A 21,728-nucleotide genomic window follows, 5' to 3' on the forward strand; every position below is an offset into this window, starting at 1 on the left:
ATCAACAGAAGTGGAAACAATGTTTTACATTTCAGGAGAAACCTCGAACAGCATCTTCCCTCAATTATCCTTTTAAAGTTTTTTAATATCTATATGGGCAAAACAAACGACATTACAACAAACAGTTTCTGATCACTGGAAGCGGCGTGAAGTCCCGCCTGCTGGACTGAAGTGTCACGGCCTGGTGCCTTTTTCTCTGAATTGCATTCAGAGTTTCTGCTCTTTTTGCCTGTAGTGTTCTGCGGAGCATTTTGGGCTTCTGCTGTTAATTTCCGACAGCACGGGCGGCAGCAGGGAAGATCCGCAGCCCGTCGTGCCGCTTGTTGACAGCTCGCTCCGGACAACGGCCGGAGGCGGGGCCGAGCCCGAACGGCAAAGCCATCGTTCCGTCCCCATCCACCCATCCGTCCCTCTCCTGCCCTGCCGGAGGCCGTGCCGCCCCACGCCCGGCTATGGAGCGGCGCCGGGAGCCGGCACGGGCCTGGCAGGGCGGCGGCAGGCCCCGCCACAGCACCAAGGGCCGATCCACGGCCGGCAGCTCCAGGTCCCGGGACTGCCCATCGCGGCAGGCCCCGCCCGAGCCGCCTTCGGGCGCGGGGCTGCCGGGGGAGCTGGGCCGGCGGTGCTGGCTGGCGCTGCGCTGCGAGCGGCTGCCGCAGGAGCCCCGCCCGCCAAGTACTGCCCGGACCGGCCCACCAGGTACCGCCCGAGCCGCCGCGTTCCGCCCGGCCCGGCCCGGCTGGCGGGTTTGAGCGCTTCACGGCGGGCTCACGCACTCGGCGGTCAGGCTGCATTCACTGAACGTTTCCTTCGGGCTGTCTTCGCTCAGCTTTCCGGTCCTATAACAGAGCCTTCTCTTTCATCTTAGTCTCTTGAAGACCATATTAGAAAGGGGACCCGGCCAACTTCAGACCTCTACTGTATTAAGGCAGGTTTCACCTCTTAGGGGACAAACCCAACGTGTGTCTGTTTTTAATCAGAGAACCACTGCCGGGATGCACTCTTGGCAAAATCGGAGGAGTCGCCAGTGAGGAGTGAGGCACGTGGAGATCCTCCATCACCTTTTCAGAAGGGACAACGATACTATGAACAGGTGCTTTCCCTCTTTTAAGTAAATAATGTAAAGCAGACAGCTTTCAACACCTTTTCCGTGAAAAAAGAGACACCTTAAAAAACCTAAAAGAGGGAATTTCCTTATGCCTGTTTTCTTCCTACTAAAATTGCCTGGTCTTCCCCCTAAATAAGCTGCACTTTGCCCAGACATCTAGTGAGATCTTCCAGTTCCCTCAGAGGTCTCCTAAGGGGCAGATAAGTAAATAGCAGCCTATCCTTATAGCTAACTTCCAGGCCAGGTTGGGTTTTTTGGCAGCTGACTGCCCAAATACAACACATTTTGATTTCAGTTATAGTGAGAGTGAGCCCTGACTAAGACACAGCTTTCGATCTTTGTTTCCCACCTGGGAACTAGAACTTGTTGAAATGTATAATCTTCAAGATCTCTGTCCCTGCCTAGTTTGGCTAAAATTGGTCATCCAAGTCTTGGAAAGTAAATCCTCAGGGAACAGGGTAAGACTGGCTGGCAAGTGAATGTAAACCTCAGCTTCCTGTGACAATTAGAACTTAGTTCAAGAAGATAGAAAAGAATGTAGTACAAACAATGAGTCAGATACTTCCTGATGTGACATGCACAGGTGCAGTACTGTTTACAGTGCAGCAGTGGCACAGTGTAAATCAGTCTCACGGTTTGCAGCAGGAACAGAATTAACTCACTCAGGCTTCCTGCATTCTGGGCCCTGTCCTTAATGATTTCGTTAATGAATTAATGTTTTCATTAATGAATTATGAATTCATTAATAATTCCATGAGACAATTCCATGGAGCTGAATGAACAGACTCCTCTCTGTTTCTTGACAAGCTGGCTTGGATGTCCATGATAGATATTGCTGTACATCCCTAAATTTATTCTTTGAGCAGGTTTTAATTTTCAGATTTTTTAATATATGTCTGTAGTGCCTAAAAATGCACATGCTCCCAGCACTGTACTTTTAGATACTGGGGAAAAAAAAACCACTTCCTAATCACAGCCCTTTGTCTCCTTCACATAGCACAAAATTCTCAGGAGAGGTGAGATTAAATGTGCCTCCTGTACTTCTTTTTCTGATATTCATGACAGCTAGTTGCAAAAAGAAACTGGTTTTTTTTTTTTTTTCCAGAGTTCTTTAAAAATACAAAGCCCCACAATCAAAATGGTTAAGTTCCCAAGACAATTAAGGTAATAGCTTGGTCAGTATTAATAGGGGTTGATTGGTCATTGTGAGGACATTTGACTGAGTGTTGAACTGTTGCTCAGTTCTAAGTTTTTGCAGTCTTCTTTTTTTTTATCAAAACGCACAGAAATTTTGAAGTAAAAATATAGATAAGAATATTTTAATTTCTCTATTGTTTTTACTTACTGTTCATGTGTAAAAGTATTTCAGTTAACTGAGGACACCAGGCTCAGTTAACTGTTGTATTACAGTTGTTTAACTGTATTTATAAGTGTGGTTTCTTCTCAGACAATGCAGAAGCAAATATTCTCAGAGATTCATTCTTAGGAATAAAAGCACCTCTGTTGTTGCAGGTGATACCTCCATAAGGTATGTGTGGCAGACATCTGGTCCATGAAAGTCTTCAGACATCTGGTTATCAACCAGTCTTTGTGAAACCAGCCCTTAGCAGACATGTAAAAGCAGACTGTTAAACACTCAAGGTGTAAGAACAGCTGACCTAAGTTAAAGGATGTCAGATCAAGGGGGCAGGGACTCTGAACTAGACTTTATCTGCTCAAATTGGAAAGATTTGTGGCAGTTTGTGGGAGGGGAGACTGTTTGTCAGAATGGCTTTTGGTTACCCAACTTTCTTGGTTCTTTATTTACTCTGTTTTCTGACAGTTCTGTGGTTGCAATTTCTTGTTCTTCATTCATGAGAGAAATACACCAGATTGAAAAATAGTAAGGATGTATATAGGAGAGAGTTATTGTTTGTTTTCTCTTTCTCAGGGGTTGTACAAACAAGCGTTAAAGCGATTTGAAAAAATCAAGGATACAGATTTTCAAGCAATGTATCAGCTTGGTGTAATGTATTATGATGGACTTGGCACTAAAAAAGACCCTGTGAGTTATTTAGCTGGACGCTTTTTATTTTTCTTCTAATATCAGCTGATAATTACTAGGAGCTTCTTTGTAAGCATGATTATTTAGTTTAAAATTAACAGCCTGTTCATTTAGTTTCATAAAGTGCAGATGTTTACAGAGCATCATTAAAGAATGAAGGCTCTGGGTTGAGGAGGTTCTCAAAAATGGTTATAATAAAATAGGAATAAAAGAATAAAAGAAAGTAATTTCTATTTTAAAATTAACTTTCAAGGGCTTGGTTGGACTTCATGTGGAAGCTACGTTTTAAATTGCTTTAATTTTTTTACTTTTTAATAAGCATATTATGTACATGAAAATAAAGTGAGTAAAAGTGGAAATCAAACAATTATATTTCAAAGTATAAGATCTCTGGCACAAAGATTTTTTAAGGTACTTCTTATTCTTTTAGCACAGATGCCAGAGATGGTTATGCTTCTACCAATGGTTGACAGTATTATTCTTAAGTTAGACACATGAAAAATTACATTTGCAAGCATTTGAAGAATTCAGACTGAAGAATTCTATTGCAAAAAAGGAAGACAAAGGAATGCTTTGCTACAATAAGGAGAGTTCATTTGTTGGTGAAGATGATCTTAAAGAGTGGCATAAGGAATGAACACAAGCATTAGGAATAAAAGGGTCAATTGTAAGACAGAAGGCCAAAAAAATGAACCAATGAGTATATTAACAATTGGGACTCCTGTCTGGTTCTTACAGCATTGTCAGCAGAACTGAAAACATTCTGATTGGGGTTTGGAGGTGGTTTATTTTTTCTGTATGTCTGCATAATTACCACATTTGTTTACTTGCAAATAAACATTTTAACAAAGTTACTTTCTTTCTCGTGTATTACAATATGAAAGCTAAATAAAAGCAAAACCTTTTATAAAGGACTGCTTCTAGTGTATTTATACAGGGTGTCCATGCTAAATCCTAACAGTGTAAATCTTATTTCTAAAGTAATTCTGAGGCCCAGTTGCTCATATGCAATGTTATCCATCTGCTTATTTAACATGATCAGATTTTGTCCTTTATGAGTCTAAGGTGTTTTAATTGCAGAGACTTCAAATTGTACTATGTATCACTTTGCCTTCTTGTTAAGATTGTTTTATGATTTCAAATACAATATGCAATATTAAAAAGCTCTCAGAATTCTGAAATTAAAAATGTTACAAGTGTAGGATGTGACATTCATTTACATAAGCACAATAATATTTTTGGGAAAAAATTTGTCAGTGAAGAAGAGTAATATATTATCAAATGAACATTTATGAGGAAATGTTTCACACTAAAAATATGCTGGGGTCAAAAATTTAGGGACTGTCTAGTAACCAAAGGTCAGTTCTGCTTTGGTATGACACTGTTCTCCAAGCTGTCCTGCCAGTATGCCTCAGCTTTGCTTCAAAGGGGAAAAAATTACCTGTCTGGCAGAAGTTAGTGTATTCTCAGGTTATATATTTCATCCTCTTCACAGTCTGAACATAATAACTTATATACAACTTATATAACTTATATTTCCTACAATTTTAGGAGAAGGGAGTGGAATACATGAATAAAATATTCAACTCTGATTCCCCAGAAGCAAGTCACTTGAAGTTTGCAGCTGCATACAATCTTGGCAGGGCATATTATGAAGGATGTGGTGTTAAACATTCAGTTGAAGAGGCTGAAAGGTAAGGGCAGTCTGTGATTTTCCTAAAAATTATAAGATTGTGTGTTTCTTAAACTTTGTTGTCCCCATTTTCTTAGGTTGTGGCTTATTGCTGCAGACAATGGAAATCCAAAAGCAAGTGTAAAGGCCCAGAGCACTTTAGGAATGCTTTATTCTATGCCAATTCTAAAAGATATGAAGAAGGTAAAGCCCTACCTTTTGGTCATGACTAATTTTTAATTTCAGAGAAATAATACAGTGGTATATTTGACTCTGAACATTGTATTTTGAGTAGTTAGACATTATCATCCATTTAAGCCGGTGTAAACAGATAGTCAGAATTCCTCATTTTGACTCACTTGACACTGCTAGCTAAGGTTTTTTGGTGGGTTTTTTTTTTTGTTTGTTTGTTTTTTTGGTTTTTTTTTTGTGAGAGTATCAGAAAGAATGATAGAATGGATTAAAGTTGTGCCAGCTTTGGTAACCTTCATAATTCAAGCAGGTAACACTGACTGACAGCTCTGACTGTAAATGAAGCAGGTTTAAAAGCCTTACAAGGATTCTTCTTTCTTTTATGTATAAGCACTTCTTACAGGATGCTTGGTGTAAAAGCTTTGGTGGAAACAGTATACAAGAAAATCAGCAAAGTAAATACATACCCTGACTTTGTGCCTCTTGTTCAGGCCTTTTTCTGGCATTCAAAAGCATGTCAAAATGGAAATCTGGAATCAAAGGCAGCACTTGGCATTATGTATCTCTATGGACAAGGTACACGTCGAAACAGCCAAGCTGCTTTGGAGTGCTTGAGAAAAGCAACGGAACTTGGAAATATCTATGCTCAAGGCCATCTTGTGGAATATTACTACACTGGAAAATTTTACTCAAAAGCCGCTGAACTCGCCAAAAGGTAATTTTTGTTCTATGCTTCATTAAGGTTCTTCATGCAAGACCACATAAAACAGATTTAAATTATTATTAGATTACGGTCCTGTGTCTTTCAAACTCAAGAAATGTAAGAGATAATGAATTGCAAAACATCTTTAACAACAGAATAGCCAATGACAAAATTAATACTATATGGTTCTCAATTCCTCTGTATGATTGAACTTTTCCTTGTGATCCAATGAAGCAAAATAGCCTTGAACTAGAAACCAAAGCAGATGCCTAGATGCAATCCTGCCTTCCTTGTGCACTATCTCCTCTGGGTTCCTGCCTTCACCATTCCCTTTAAGCCCTACAGTCATAGTGCCAAAGACCCCCAAGGTTGGAAGGCATCTCAGTGATCATCTGGTCCAACCTTTCTTGGCAAAAGCACAGTCTAGACACAATGGCCCAGCACCCTGTCCCGCTGAATCTTAAAAGTGTACAAGGTCAGTGAATCCACCACTTCCTTTTACTGCTTTTCCATCTTTGGTGTGCATCTCCTTTGGTTTTGAGCAGGCTCAGAAACTTGGAATTAAGTCAAGCGGGTCTCTTGCTACCTACTTTCCTTACCTTTAAAGGGAATGAACAAACAGTTCATTGTGCTTCCAGAAGAGCATTCTTTAAAAATTCCCAGCTCCTTACTAGCTCCTTTATTCTCCATGGAAGCTTCCTATGGAGACCCTCCCAACTGTGCTGTGAGCTGAAGTTTACTATTCTGAAATCTGAAACCTTTGTGTTAGTACCAACCATCAGAGTGCTCAATGGGATCCCAGATCCTCAATATTGTGATCACTGCACCCAAGGCTATCACTGAGGTCCTACAAAGTAGATTTTCTTGATTTGGGAGTAGCAAGTCAAGCAGTGCCTCATTCCTGATTGGCACATCTGACATTTGGTTGAGGCAGCAGCACTCCACTGCTCCATTCCAGTAACTCCATGAATGTCCTAGGAGTTGCTGTATTCTTATTGCATCTAATGCCTGGGTAGTTCTAGTCACCCAAAAGATCCAGATTTTGTTACCCAGAGCTTACTTAAGTGACCCAAGTATTATCTCATTGGTCTTACTGTCTTGATTCAGAGATAAACAACAGATGCTTAGTGTAAGGTCCCTCTTGAGATGATCCCTCTGTTCCTGACCTAGGGACATTCAATAAGGCTGCTATTTGTTTCTCCACATTCAAGGTTCTCCTTAATTCATGACTCCTCCTTTTTCTGTCTTTACAAAACAGCCTATGGCTATCCCTCACGATCCTCCTGTCATGTGAGTTGTTCCACCTTGCTTCAGTTATTCCTATGGTTGTATGACTTATGGTTGAGTGGCTGCAGAGCTCCAGTTCCTCCTGTTTGGTCCCCAGGCTGTGTGCACTGCACACCAACACTCGGGGTGGAAGTTTTCTGCTCCTCACCTGGGAAGCAGCTAAGGAACATTTGTTGCTGCTCTGGTTGGCCTGGCTTATCCCCCAGTTGGTTGGAACATGGCACAAGTGCAACCACTTCAGGTTCAAGAGCAGTATTGGCACAATGTTCTGTGGCTGATAAACAGCACATTTCTGTGACAAACCTCCATTTACCAGTGTATTGATAAAAGTTCAATCTGTCAATCAGATTATTGACTTGCTGGAAATAAGATGCAGATAGACTGACTATTTGCACAAGTGGCACATGATCACGTGTGTGCATTTTGGGGTGTGTCTACATAGCTGCTGCTGCACAGCAGCAAACATGTCATGCCTTACCATCTTTCAGAAGCTGCACTGTATGCCACTGAGTAGCAGAAGCTTGGTTAAATCAGTAGTTCAGCTATGGATGCTGTTTGCTCTACTCCACGCTGAGAAGGACTGTTTCTCTCTTAACTGCTGCTTTTCTTTCTTTTGCACTGTCAAACTGGAGTGATGACTGTTTAGTCTGGTCTAGCCTGTCTCACTGGGAATGAATCCCCTCCAGTCAATGCTGCATGGTAGATTATCCAGGCAAGTAGAGTGCACCTCATCAGCTGCAATTCCAATTGCAGAAAATAGCAATGAAATCCCACAGTACTGTCAGAGGTGACCATTTCTGAAATAAAACACTGAAGCTATGCTTGAAACAGTTACACTTAATTAGAATTGAAGACAGCCTTGAGGCAAAAATCGTAGCAGTTCAGCCAGTAATACCAAGTACTGATACCTTTTCTGCTAAAATTTGTCCTTCTGTGTTCATAGCAACTACATTTGTTACATTAGATACAAGCATAAAACATTATGTGACTACGTACGGTATAACCTTGCTTAATATTTGGAGTCTACAATACCTACTGATACTTCACTTCAAATTCAGTTATCCCACACAGTTGTCCTTGCCAATTGCTGTGGTATGTTCTTGAAGTCAGCTGTACTGAAACAGAATTTTTGCCTGAATTGACTGGCTTTCATTATTTGCATCAGCATTCTATAGATTATCTTTCAGAAAGGAAGGGGAAAATGTTACGCATCAGGAATAACTAGAGGTAATATGTTACTGTTGTTTTATTTCAATGTTCTTGCTAAATAAGAACAGTTGTGTTACTGTATTTGTTAATGGGACCAAATTAGGTGGAAGAACAGCATTCCCAGCACTTCCAGGTGATCTAGCAGGCACTGACATGCAGAAGATTATTTGAGAACAATCTTTCATAAACACTGATTTATAGGAAGTACCTATAAACTGAAATTACTTGCACTTTTCCTTCTTCTGTCAAGTCTGTGACTTTGACATCAGTAAAATGATGTATAAAGAAGCACATTATTACTGTTTGCTACCTGGAAAGGGTATAGGGCTTGGGGGTATCTGTTTTAAGACAACAGAAAAAAACTCCCACTTAGGTATAGCATTTTCTAATATTACAGTGATTATACTAGATAATTATAGCTTGATAGTTAAAACAACATTCACTTTGTCCCTCTGATTCTTAAAATGGTTTTTAGTAAAAACATGCTGAAACTAAGATGACAGCAAGCATGCAGAAGAAAGGAAATCATTGAGCTGAGATAGTGATAAGTGGTTTTTTCCTAACAGAGTTTTATAACCAGAGGCTCCCAATATGTCCAAGATTTTCAGAATACTGTGGTTTGCCAATATCCTTGTAAGAACTGGAAATTTTAGAATCCTAGAATCACTGAATGGTTTGGGTTGGCTCTTTAAAGATCTTCTAGTTCCAGCCCCTGTGCTGTGGGCAGGGACATTTTCCAATACATGAGGTTGCTCATGTAGTGAAATAAGAGGAAGTAAGAGCTTTGCCTTTCTTCCACATACAATTTCCATGAAATAATTTAAAGGGAACAATTAGCATAAAATATGTTGCCTTTTATAACTAATATAATTATAGTGAAAGTGACTTCAAAAGTTGTATACTTGTTTGCTGTTCAATACCACAATGTTCAAATAAGACTAACTTAAAATCAAATATAAAATAGAAGAATCTTCATAAGATGCCAAATACATGTAAATTTCAGCTTATTTTGGATAATAATGTAAACAGAAAGGAGGCATTGTCAAAGTCATATTTGGCAACTTTAATTATTGCTTGAACTATCCTTATCTAACATATTGCTCTAAATTCCACAACAGGGCTACAGCAGATGATGACATCAACATGCTAGCCAAGCTAAATGATTGCCATCCAACCTATTTAGCCAAGGGGGCTGCTATGGCTGCTTTCTACTTGGCTAGATGCCTCCAGCTAGGCAGAGGCACAGAGAAAAACAAGCAGGCTGCTGAGAAGTACTATTCTAAAGTAAGTTGAGAAAGTCTTACAGACTGGTTTTTATCTTGTGAAATGGAGAGATACCTTGGATCTGAGTCTAGTCTAAACTTGTTATTTCATTAAGGACTCCAACACTGTGTTAAAAAAATATTTGCAAGAACATGTAGACTGATAGAAATGTACTGAAAACTACTAAAAATAGCCTTAAAAAGATGCTATCTGCCCACTTGCTTAAGCAAGTAATATAACCAACAACAACAAATCTATGCAGCAAAGACCTTGGTAAGTTGCAAGATAAATTAGTTAAACAATTTGAATAATTTTACCCCAAATTAATTTGCTTTCTGTCATTGCCGCACAACTGAAAAATTGTAACTACTCCTTATACTTTACAGCCTGTAACAATTACAACCTTTATTAAATTGGCCATAACTGGTTCTCATGCTTATTTTTATATTTACATTTTCTATGATAGTTGAGGATCTACTGCTTTATCTGTTCAATATATACAGGGAAAAAAAATCAGTTAAATTTTTTCCAAAGTTCTAAATTTGGAGTAAGACTGATGGAAAATAAGCTTGAGGAAAAATAATAATAATGGCCTCTGGAAGATTAATCTGTTGAGTAATATCAGTGATGCCTAAAGGCATCAAGGCAAGGTAGCTTTACCAGCTGAAGAGAATGTAGCAAGTTGGCATCTGTGCTTCAGAGACTCTGTGGTTTCTGTGCATGTAGTGGCCATTTGTTTCTGCAGGTAGAATACTGTGGTGTCCATCTTGGTGCAATCTAAATGAATGGAGAGTTATGGAAATGATAAATGAGCAAGCAAATTTTGTAGCTCTTTACTCAGGGAAGTCACTGATAGAGAAGGCTTAGCAGAGCAGGTGATCTGAATACAGACACTAAATATTTTGTTCTGTAAAAATGGGATACAGGCTAGGATGAGCAGGCAATCAGGAAAGGAACATAAGCTGAGGTATTATGAGCATTCCTAGTTGAGGCATTGAAGAGGTCCATCAGGATTAAATTGCTGCATGGCATTGCAGGAGTGTAGCTCTTCCCGCTGTCTTCTGAAGTGTAGTAAAACTGCCACAGCTGAAAGGAGACCACAGCTTTCACTCATTATTCACCTGCTCTACACCTGAGACTGGTCTAGGAGTGTCACTGATGTCTCAGTATAAAGAGGTGGTTCCTATGACTGGTGTCATGTGTCTCTAAATCAATAGCAGAAGAGAAGCAACATAAAATAAACAAGAAAACTCCCTGAAAAAGTAACTTCAAAAGAATTGTGGGGGTGTCCAGTTTTTTTGTACCTGCAAAATTCTCATGTTAACTGTACAATTATACTTATCTGAAGTCATATTTGTTTTAATTGACTGCTCAGCTCTGGTTTTGGCCTACCATTCTTAGACCGAGTCAGTTTTTTAAGAGATGAGAAAGAGAACATGGGCATCCCTAAGGGTCCTGCAGTAGATGATGGATGTGAGTGAAACTCATCCAGTCTGTAAGCAGACTTATTTTTCCCACTGTGGTGCTGCATCTGCCATGCCAACATACAGAATTTTTAAAAAATAAGGCCAAGACTAACACTATAGTCCAGTATGCTAATTTTTAATACTAATTTTTTTTAATGTGGCATCAGAAAAAGGATTCAAATCCAAATATGTTAACTCTTCAATACTTTAGCAAGTTGACTCTCTCCCTTTTTTTGACACTTAAAGATTTTGTCATATTGATAACATACAGTTTTATTGTAGCTATAAACTAGAACTCTGATATTCTTTGTTTTTAAAGGCATGCCATCTGGATCCTGTTGTTGCTTCTCACCTTGAATTGGCAGCGAATCTTGGGAGAATTTAGTGTTTCTTTTAACTGTGACTGGTATATAAATATATTTCCTACAATAAACCATCATTAATCTCCAGCAATTATAGACTGTTCATCACTTACTGCTTGCTTTTCAACTTTCTATAAATTATTATTTAAAGCAACTCACTGATTCATTTTATCTAGAAGAGAAAGTAAAAAGCTCATGCTCTCTAACTCATAAGCCGAGATAAGCCAAGACAGATTTTTAAAAAATAATATTGAAGATTTAAAGGTTTATTAAGGACATTTCACGGGACAGATGTATTTTCTTCATGTCATATTGCTACATAGCACATGAATCAAAACAAAGTAAAAGAAAGATGCTTGTTTCCTCTCTGCATATATAGTATTTAAATTTTAATATTCTGAAAAGCTTGAACCCAAACTTGTCTCATTTTCACACACAGGCCACGGCCATTTTTGATGTTATTGGTGCTTACACTTATGCTTTTAATGTAGTGATGCTTATATTTTCTTCCACATACTTTCTAAAGCATCTAGAGTTACTTAAAAGTCTTTATACATATTTCTTTTGGATTGCAGAGACTCAGAGTTGGAAACTGTCCAGCAGAACCCTAAGCTTTACAATTCAAACCATACCAGCTTCTAAAACTAATAAACACTACTTACAGAACTGTGGGAAAAAAGCCCCAAACATTAGTGTGGAAATATTGAATATACCTCCCCAAGACAAGGCCTGTTTTTCTCAATTCTCCATATTGCATTCACACTGCCTCTGTATTAGAAATAGTTGGAAATCTTTTGGCTAGGAGTATTTATGTCTGAGCAATGTCAAGCTGGATCGTTTATGAAAAGACACTTTGATTAACCACTAGGAAAACTTACTGATTGCTGTGGTCAGCTTGCACATTTCTAAATGCCTGTTTACTTATGAAGCTTTGTAAGTGTAGAATTTGCCTTGCTTCTTAGTACTGTGCCACGACTTGCAAACTCTTCTGAAACTGTTAGAACAGAACATTAGATGTTACTAAAAATGTTGATTTATATAGATTATGCAGATTGTATATAGCTTACAATACAGCCAGTCATAACTGCAAGCAGTTTTTCTAAGAGCACAACTGTACTGAATTGAGAAGACAGTAATGAGTGTCAGCTAGGGATTTTTGATGATGTTTAATTATTTAGATGTGCATTAACATCATATTTACATATTTTTACATAAATTAAAAAAAAAACAACCACTGAAGACAGTTTTCTTTCCTTGTATAAAATAAGAGAAAGATTTGAAGGTTATTTGAAATTGGGGCATTTGAATAAAACAGCCCTGAGTAATATCAGGGAAGTTATCAGAATGGTTTAATTAAATGTCTACTTGATCATTCATAGAAGCAATTCATAAGCACAAATCTTTGAACTAACATTGAACACAGGCATTCTGTTAGGACATACCAGTTTACAATACATAATTTTGACACAAACTTCAAAGCAATGTAGATACTTCTTATGAAACTAGTGCTGTCAAACCCATTGATCCGTTGTCAGTACAGCCTCATATCAAGTGCTGCAATCCAGTTGTGATATTTATTGCTTACAAATGCTTCAAACCACAGGAAATCTTTGGTAAAACCAAAATTGATAAGATTTTCACAATAGCTTTACATGTAGTATTTCACAACAAGGCTTTTTCAATACACAAGAAAAAAAAAGGAATGCTCAGATCCTCAGTGAGGAGATTAGAACTGTACAACATTCATTAGTTTACCACTATAAGCAAAATTTCTTTCCATAAATGTTTAAAATATCTTCTGGTTTCTTTCAGCATATATGAACATTTATTTTTTAATCTATATTTGAAACAGAGGAGTAGTCAAATAGAACAATTTAAATAAAAATTGGCAGCTATACAGCATTTTTTTGTCTACCCTACAACAGCATCAGATCTTTTCAAGTCTGTACTTCACAAAAAACTCAAGAGGAAAGAAAAATGCTAAAAATAATCATAGTCCTCAGCCCTCTATGGAAAAGAGGAAAATAAGTTTCATGTCTATTCTTGAACATAGACATTTCTCTAGTGGTCCAATTGTGCAGATTCAAACCTAAGTGGCATTAAGCTGCTCTAAATGAGCTCTCAGCTCAGGACACAGTTCAGTTAGCAGCAGTTCCAGCAAAACCTGAAAAACAGAAAAGAGTTCAAATGATGCAGGTGCCAACCAAATTCCTCTTCCTTTTTGTCATTTTTAGATAACCATAAGTAACAGAAGCACATAGGTTTGATTATATTCATACTTTTCTTTCATCCACAAGTTAGCACATGCCCTACAGATTACATGGGAAATGTCTTAAGGCTGAAGGGAGGCAAGTGTTGAGGGCAGCTCCATTCAGATGGGGATTTCCCACCCAGTATAAACCGGTGCTGTTGTGTCAAAGACTCCACAGCATCCTAAGCAAGCAGCAGGGCATGCACCTTTTCTCTCTGGTGCTGGGGCAGCATTGTGTGACAGGCTGCTGTCTGGAATGTGCCAGAAGAGACTGACTGACTGTGAAGGTGTCATACTTAGATCCAGCTGCATGGTCCAACTATTCCCAACAGCTGAGGAGTGGAACTTCTGGAAGGCTATCATATCCTAACTATGAACCAGTTCTGGAGTTCTTCTCTAGGATTCTCCAAGGTATGTTTGTTTTTCTAAGCTGTATGAAGAAATTAGTTTGTACCTTAGGAAGTCAGGCACATTGTATGTGGTAGAAGATCTCTTTTAGACAAAAACAACGCCGCTGTTAAACAGTCTTTTGTTATTTAAACTTAGTCAAGTGATCAAACATGGAGCAACTGACTTATTGTAGTAATAAATGAATCTCTGCAAAACCACATCCCCTAGGCTTCAATACGGAGTGAGTGGAGCTCAGTAACTTACAGGATTATGAAGTTAAAAAGGTACTTTTCTGATTACTCACATAAAGTAGATGCTTATTAGCCTTTCTCTCTTGCAATGCATTGAACACTTTCACTACACCATGACGGGCATTTTGTTGTCCAACGAGATTCTGCAAAGTATCTGCAACAAACATTACTTCAGTTTATGTTGTTTCACTCATGCTAGGCAAAACCTCCAGCCAGAATCATCAATTTACTACCCATAATCACAATCATAAAGGTTGGAAGAGACCTTCAAGATCATCTAGTTCAACCATAAAGACTCAAAAAGGAGGGGGAAAAAGCCACTGCACTTCATTGGCCCTTGACTACATGATACACAGAGTCCCTACTCAACAACCTTTTAAAAACACAGCTTGAAAAGGTACCCTTATTCTCCAGTTACCCACTAGATAATAGTGTGTGCATCTCAGAACATTTTAAGTGTTCTAACATGATGCATCAAATGCCTTTTCAGTAGTTCACCTCACTGAGTCAAGTCTCATCTCACACATCATTAAATTTCTCACTTAAATACACCTTAAGCCAAAGACACAACTTCTACAGCATTTAAAATAAATTTAGCACTTTAATTGCCACTCAATTGTCACAGAGAATACTTCCCACAAGAAGGCAGTTAGAATTCTAAGTCAATTATTTACACTTTGGATTAAATTAGAGAATAAATAGTGATTCAGTGTTCCATCATTAATCTAAGGTGCATTTAGCTATGTCTTGACATATGGCTCCAAGCTCAGAAACAAACAGGAAATCAAACAATACCACAAACCAACTATGGAAGGCTATTTAAGTAAGTAGATGAGTATACAACACAGGCAGTAAATGGAAGGGTTGTTTACACATCAAAAGACAAATATTTTCCATGCATACCTACTCCTTTTGTGCTGCAAAAGTTGATTAAACTGCCTAATGCATGGTGGTATATGAGATATCTAAGTGAGGCCATAAAATAGCACATTCTCTTCACACAGAGCAGAGAAAAAGCATTCAAGCTATGCTGACGTGCATTTCCAAGTGCTAGTGGTAATGATTTTGATTCTTTTCAGTTAGGTGCCTTTGGGTTTACATGATCTCTGAGAAGTCAGAAATTTGTAACTGCATTTCCTGTCCTGTGAGTGGGACAGCATGGAGCATCTCAGAATAGTGCCCCAAAAACATTCTGGCTGAAAAAGCAGCTGCCCAGGCTTGGGAGATAAGGGCAGGTGAAGGAAAGTACTGATAAAACCACTCCATCTAGGAGCTTCTTCTGCCTGGGCTGCAGGTCACTCTAATGTTCCATGCCCTGAGACCTCTTAACAGAAAGAGACAACACACAACACTGATGGCATGCGTAGATCCCTCGCTCTCCAACTTCAAAATATAGGAGGAATTGGGGTGGTGCCACTGTCCCTGTTTGACAAGTAATTCCAAGTAGCAGAACCACAAATTTGCTCACAGGGAACCAGCAAAGAGAGACTCGACTGAGATTCCTTGATGAACATTATGCACAAAAATACAGCAATTCTGATTTTGCATCCACCAGTAATATCTGAATCCATGCGTTTTACCAGACAGGCAGGAGAGGCAAAGACTAACACCAAAATAATCCTTGTTTATGCAAATAATCATAACTTAAAAGTCTACATGAAAATAATTTGATTAACCAGTTTCCTTATTAGTTATTAGCTCTGTGATTAAGCAGAATCAAAGTGAACTCACCTGGAATGTTTTCAAGTAGTTTTTGCTGTGCTCTCTGTTTTGTCTCCTGCTTTTGTTCATCGCTCTTGGCTCTCGGTGCTGGAGCTAACTTTCCATTTGGCCAGAAGGCATCTCGAAACACCCCAATGTAGTAAACAAGCATTGGCTCACTGAACATCCAGTGTACAGTGTCACGGATCTGCCTGTAAAGAAGTGGAGAAGGGAGCCCATCAGAGCTAGTCTCATGTTTTATCCATATTTATTCTTTTTTACTCCTCAAAGTAGTGCAAGAGATGTTCTTTTTCACGTAATTTTGCCAGTATGCCTGAGTTGATTTCATTGGTATAACAGCAGGTCATATTCAGGTCTGGGTGCTCTAGGATCTAGGTCACTCCTGATACATCACTTAGATCTGGAGAAGGCTGCTTTTCAAGGTAATCCACAAACATCCATTTCAAATTACAAGTACTACATTGAAATATACATCAAAGCTACATTTCAAGGACAAGCACTACAAATGCTCCACCAGGAAAAGTCAGGAAAATCAGGTCACTAATAGTAGCAAATTCCAAACTAGTTGCCTGTGGAGATGTGCCTGCTAGGATAAAAACAGACAGTTTTGATAGAAGCACAGTAAGTTCCTTCACAGATAGCAAAGCACATTACTGAAGGGATTACAGACAGATAGCAGCCTCTTCCTGTGGCTGCACCCCTCAGTGCAGCCTTCAGCACCAGGAGTCTAAGGTAGAGCAGGCTCCAGTCAGTGCTCTTGCCACACAGCCAAATCCCTTAAAATCAATAAAGTCAACCTACATGTAAAAGCTACACAGGAACTTTGCATGCAAGCTATGCTCAGAAATTCTCTGCCTCTCTGTCCTCCTTCAGGCATTTTCCAGTTATCAGCAGGGTATGAACAAATGAACCAATTAATTTAAAACTCAGTGAGTGGATACTGTCTGAGACCAGTCCAATTTACTGCTACGTAATACACATCAGAGGTTTTAAAAGCCATGCTGGCAAGTGCAAAATTTAGTCACTGATTGGACAAAAAAAAGCCTGCTGTGGTGATAGAATACTTCTAAAATTTGTTTCTGACCAGAGATACAGCTTTCCATATGAAGGTGTTTACAGACAGGTATGCTCATAGCCTCAGGCAGGCCTCACCTGGAAGCATAAAGATAATTCACATATCTGTGTTTTCTCTAATAAATATAACATAGCTGTAAATTGAGCTATGGAAAACAAATGCAGATTACCATATCCAACAGGATGTTCAGATTATTTTAACAGTTCTTCTGTCAGCCTTTTTTTAACAGAATGATGATGAAAGTTCAGTTAAAGCAACAGCTACTTACTTGTTGATGGTTCTTCCAAAAGTGACTTGTACTAGTGCAATTAATGTTTTTCTGACCCACTTGAACACTAGAACAACAAAAAATTATAAAAAATAATGACCAAAAAGTTAATAACATTACAGAACCCATGACCATGTACAAAAACTTCCCCTAACCTCCCACCAAACCAAACCCAAACAACCCACCCTACAGTAAACACATTGTTATAACCCTTTCTAAGATTCCATTAATTGTACAGAGGTTTCACTTTTCTTGATCACATTCCCTGTACTGTTTGCTGTATGGTTTTTAAGCCCTGCAGATTATATAACCATGCATATAAAATGCATTCTAGGTTATACCGTAAATTTTTATATATAGGAATATTTCAAATTTATTGAGCAATACAACTACTCAAAACCCTTTTTCTACTAAAAAAAAAAAAAACACAAATATTTTCAAACTTCCCACCTTTTTCATAACTATTAGTATAAAGTACATGCAGCAGCACCATTAAAATTCTGAAAACATTTTCACTCAAACCAAGAAGTCAGCTTTCCATTACAAATAAATGAAACAAAACTGAGTGCTTCCTAGTAATTACTGGCAAACCTTCCTTTCCTACTGTTCAACATCACAATAAAGTCTATATTAGGGAGATATATCTACCATTTTTGGAAGGTGACACATTTTGCAATAGTTACCCTGTAAATAATTTTATAGAGCATCATGTGTGGCTGCACATTGAAACAGAAACAAAAATAACTTTATTATGATCATTCAGTTACATAAAGGGGGGGGAAATCCAGTATTTAAATATACCACAATTCTAGTATAATTTTCGTCATAGAAGTTGCAGAACTAAAATGCATATATAATTTACTTTAAATTGATATTAAAATTATATTTCTTTGTCAGAGACATGTTCTATAATAAAGTCATCTTTCCTTACTCAAGAATTCCTACAATCTAATGAACAGCCTATTTACAAAGAGAATACTACTGTCCTTTTTTTCTAATCTTTTCATGAAAAATTTAATAATATTAAGTGTAAATGCTCTCCCCTACCAGTTACATTTTTATTGTCATTTTATATTGTAATTTCACTTTTGAATGAAAGCTCCAAAGTTATGACTACTGAACAATAGCTTGGTCCCAAACTGGCCATAGAGATTGAAGAATGAAGATTAGGTGCAATATAGATTGCACTTATTGAAACAGCAAAAAAACTGAATTCTGAAGTGCCCTCCAGAGCCAAGAGATTCCATTAGCAACTGAGCAGGTTTACATCTTACTTCCTCGCAGTTCAAAAATCTCTCCAATCAGCATGAAACACGGCTCAGCAAGAGAGTCCTTCTTCCCATCCACCTCCTCTCCGTAGTCTGACAGGTCACTGTCCTCTTCTGTTTCTTCCTAGGAAGAGAGGGACAACATGGGTGGGTGCTGCTGTTCCCCAGCCTTCTTCCAGAATGGATTTAGTTACTGCCATGCTCTGCAGAAGGAGCACAGCCAGTCCTCTCAAAAAACAGAGCCAAACACTGCTGCTGGCAGGATCTGGCCAAGAGGAATCTCACTAGGGATCTTGAAAACTTCCCATTGGACTAAAGTGATGAGGACACTGCACTGCTGGAATTATCATCACTGCTGTATCTTCTGCTTGCAGCCTTGCCCCAGTAAGCACCTCAATGCTGCCTCTATTGCCCCATCAACACCAGCTGGATGAAAGAAAGCAGGTGATGTGGGAGTCGTGTACTGCTGGGAAACAGGTGACAGCTGTAAGCAGGAGATGGCACTCAGCAGTGTTTGTGATTGCAAAGCTCCCTCTGACACAACACCCATAAAAAACATTCAGGATGGGGAGCTAGACAGCTGGAGCTCTTTGCCACGCAAACAGCTGGGAAGAAAGGGGGGAAATCTGGTTTTGCACCAGGAAAAGCAGGTAGCTGGTTCCCCAGGAGAACAGACAGTGCCTTCACAGCTGAAGCCCCTCAGTGGGATTAAGCCCTAACCAGTTGTCCTTGAAGTAAGCTGGGAGCCAAAGCCAGCAGTGGAAAGGGAACTAGCCAGAAACACAAATTGTGATAGTTAGTGACCAGAGCCTGAGGATACCCCAGCTCAGGGCACCAAAGGGAGAAGAGCTATTCAGACAGACTCCCAGAAGATGACTGGGTTGAACCACCTCCATTCTGGCAGTACCATCTATTTCAGAGTGAAGGGCAGACAGCAGGTTGTTTCTCACTATCATGAAGATTGCTTCAGGATCAGGACTACAACTCCTGTCACTGCTCATGGCAGCCAACACATCCCTTTGCTTTCCTGGATCTTGCCCTGCCCGCCTTTGCTTCCAGCAAAGCTAAAGACAGGCAGACCTGACCTCCACTGAGGCTGGTGTGATGCCCCAGTCTCTGGATCAGAAATGGTCACAATAATGTGCAAATTTTCTTCTTCAGCCTGGTTTTCAAAGATATCAATCATCTCTTCCTTTCTTCCTCATCATTCAATCATCTATAATTGGTTTATTTTTCTGCTATTCAGTGAATCTCCTGTCATTTAGAAAATGCAACAAGAATTGTAAGTTCTTACACTACAGTGCATTTTCTATCCAGTAGATTTATAAACCTAAAAGCCCTTCTTTCTAGATGATATCAACTGCATTTTTGCTCTGATTTGGTTTTGGTCTAGAGAGCTAAAAAATACATTCTAAAGCTAACCCTGTCCAAGGAGTTATATATATAAAGAAATTGCTGCAGTATCTAATCCTGAACACAACACTCAAGAGGTAATATTATTGCTCTGACATATATTTGAAAAATGTGAGATGAGATTAAGGGCAAAGAGAGCTGAATCTGAGAGCATTCTATACTACAAAGTTCAAAACACAAACTAAACCAGGAAGTCTCAGTTACAAAAAGAACACAATTATACCAGCTTTACGTGTGGTTTAAACACAACCAACTTCATTTATGACCTTGTACCAAATGATTTAAGCCCAGTTTAACTGCTTTAGGAAAGTATCCAAGATGCTATCAGTGGGGCAAGACTGAGCTGATCCAAAGCTCTTTCTGAAAGACATGGGAGTCCAGGAAACAGCAGAGCTAGTCCCAGACTGCCTCCCAGTCTGTCTTCCTCCATTTTATTTTATTACTTTCACTTTAGGGCAATTGTTTGACATACTCATTCATAGGGTCTAAGAGTTCCCACCATCTGTATTCTGTTACGTGTAAGCTTAAGGAAAGAAGGGAGAAGAGAGAGAAATGTGAAGCAGTAACAGCTGCATAATTTCTGCTTTGTTTATTTGTTCTTTCTCCTTTCACACACTGGTATTAAAAATTCTTTTTCCTTCTCCTGTATTTCCCAACTTTTTCCTCCTACACACTCCCATAATACAATATCTATCTCCCATAATACAATGTCTTGAGGATGTTTTTCAATTAAATAGCAAAATATAAATAGCTTCACACTTCAATACTCTTATGCTACTTCTACCTATCATTAGTCATTTTAGTGAAAGCACTTTGGATTGTATAACTCCAGTACTTCTATCAAAGTAAAACTAGTTTCTCAAACTTCCTTTATATTTTTTACTCTGAAATGAGGCACATGCATTCAGCATCTAGATGCAAACACAACACTCTTTTGCAAGGTACGTATATAGGATTTTCTTATTTCTGAGATGCAAGACCACCTTTCTCCCTATAAAAGCCTAGAAGTATACATGCTCCCCAATCTCAAATTGTCCTGCATAAGACCCATCCGCTCCAGACAACTACAGCATGTCAGAGATTACCTGTTTTAAATGAATTTTGTATAACATGTAACTAAAAGGGGGAATATAAACATCTCCTTGAATGTTGCATTATCTGAACATGAACAACACAGAACAGAGTGCCATGGAATTATGGTCAATTTAGTCAATGAGCTATTTTGGTCACTAATCTATTATTCATTGGATTTTGATAAACAATGGGTTTTTATGGCTTAATAACAAATTCTCCATCTGGTTTGCCTACATAGACTCCTGCCTGCACTTGCAAATTCCCTCAGTAAGCCTGTACTATTTGCCAACAGTTTTTTGTCAAAACTAGCTCTGCTTATGAAGTTGTCCTGAAATTAGGGATACACAGCTGTTCTTTCTTGCCAAGAGAATATTTCCAAGTGTATTTTTACCTGCCAAAACCTCTCTGAAATACGCATGTCCAGAACTCAAAAAGTGGAAAATTCTGCTGTAAAAAAATAAACAATCCCACATGAACTGCAATTTGTTTATTTGTGATAGCTTACACATTTGCCTATATGCATGTACCAAAAGGCAGGAAACCTGTTTTATTAATAAACATCTTTTAAATTCATAGGTGGCTCTTTCTTCTCTTTGTTCACTTACGGTAAATTACAAATGACCTTTGGAAATATTGCCTGCCACTCAAATACTAATGACTCTCGCTGCTTACTTAGGATAAGTAATTAAATTTGGGAAGATTACTTTTCT

General features: G+C 38.7%; 2 protein-coding genes across 2 annotated transcripts in view; one reads left to right on the forward strand and one right to left on the reverse strand.

Annotated features, from left to right (window-relative positions):
- Positions 1–452: 452 nt before the first annotated feature.
- Positions 453–11,329, forward strand: LRP2BP (LRP2 binding protein). Its single transcript, XM_059470543.1, has 8 exons — positions 453–680; positions 983–1,093; positions 3,039–3,152; positions 4,704–4,846; positions 4,923–5,028; positions 5,508–5,731; positions 9,334–9,499; positions 11,264–11,329. The coding sequence occupies exons 1-8, from the start codon at positions 453–455 to the stop codon at positions 11,327–11,329; spliced, it is 1,158 nt and encodes a 385-aa protein (XP_059326526.1).
- Positions 11,330–12,442: 1,113 nt separating this feature from the next.
- The window catches only part of SNX25 (sorting nexin 25), an 81,713-nt gene continuing 72,427 nt past the window's right edge, over positions 12,443–21,728 (reverse strand). The window contains exons 15-19 of the mRNA XM_059470542.1: positions 18,538–18,655; positions 17,264–17,330; positions 15,930–16,111; positions 14,252–14,352; positions 12,443–13,470 (exon numbers count right to left, since the gene is read on the reverse strand). Coding sequence (XP_059326525.1) covers positions 13,396–13,470; positions 14,252–14,352; positions 15,930–16,111; positions 17,264–17,330; positions 18,538–18,655 — 543 coding nt within the window. The 3' untranslated portion in view covers positions 12,443–13,395. The remainder of the gene's footprint in view (positions 13,471–14,251; positions 14,353–15,929; positions 16,112–17,263; positions 17,331–18,537; positions 18,656–21,728) is intronic.

This window comes from Ammospiza nelsoni, chromosome 4 (genome assembly GCF_027579445.1).
Source record: "Ammospiza nelsoni isolate bAmmNel1 chromosome 4, bAmmNel1.pri, whole genome shotgun sequence".
Lineage (NCBI taxonomy): Eukaryota > Metazoa > Chordata > Aves > Passeriformes > Passerellidae > Ammospiza > Ammospiza nelsoni.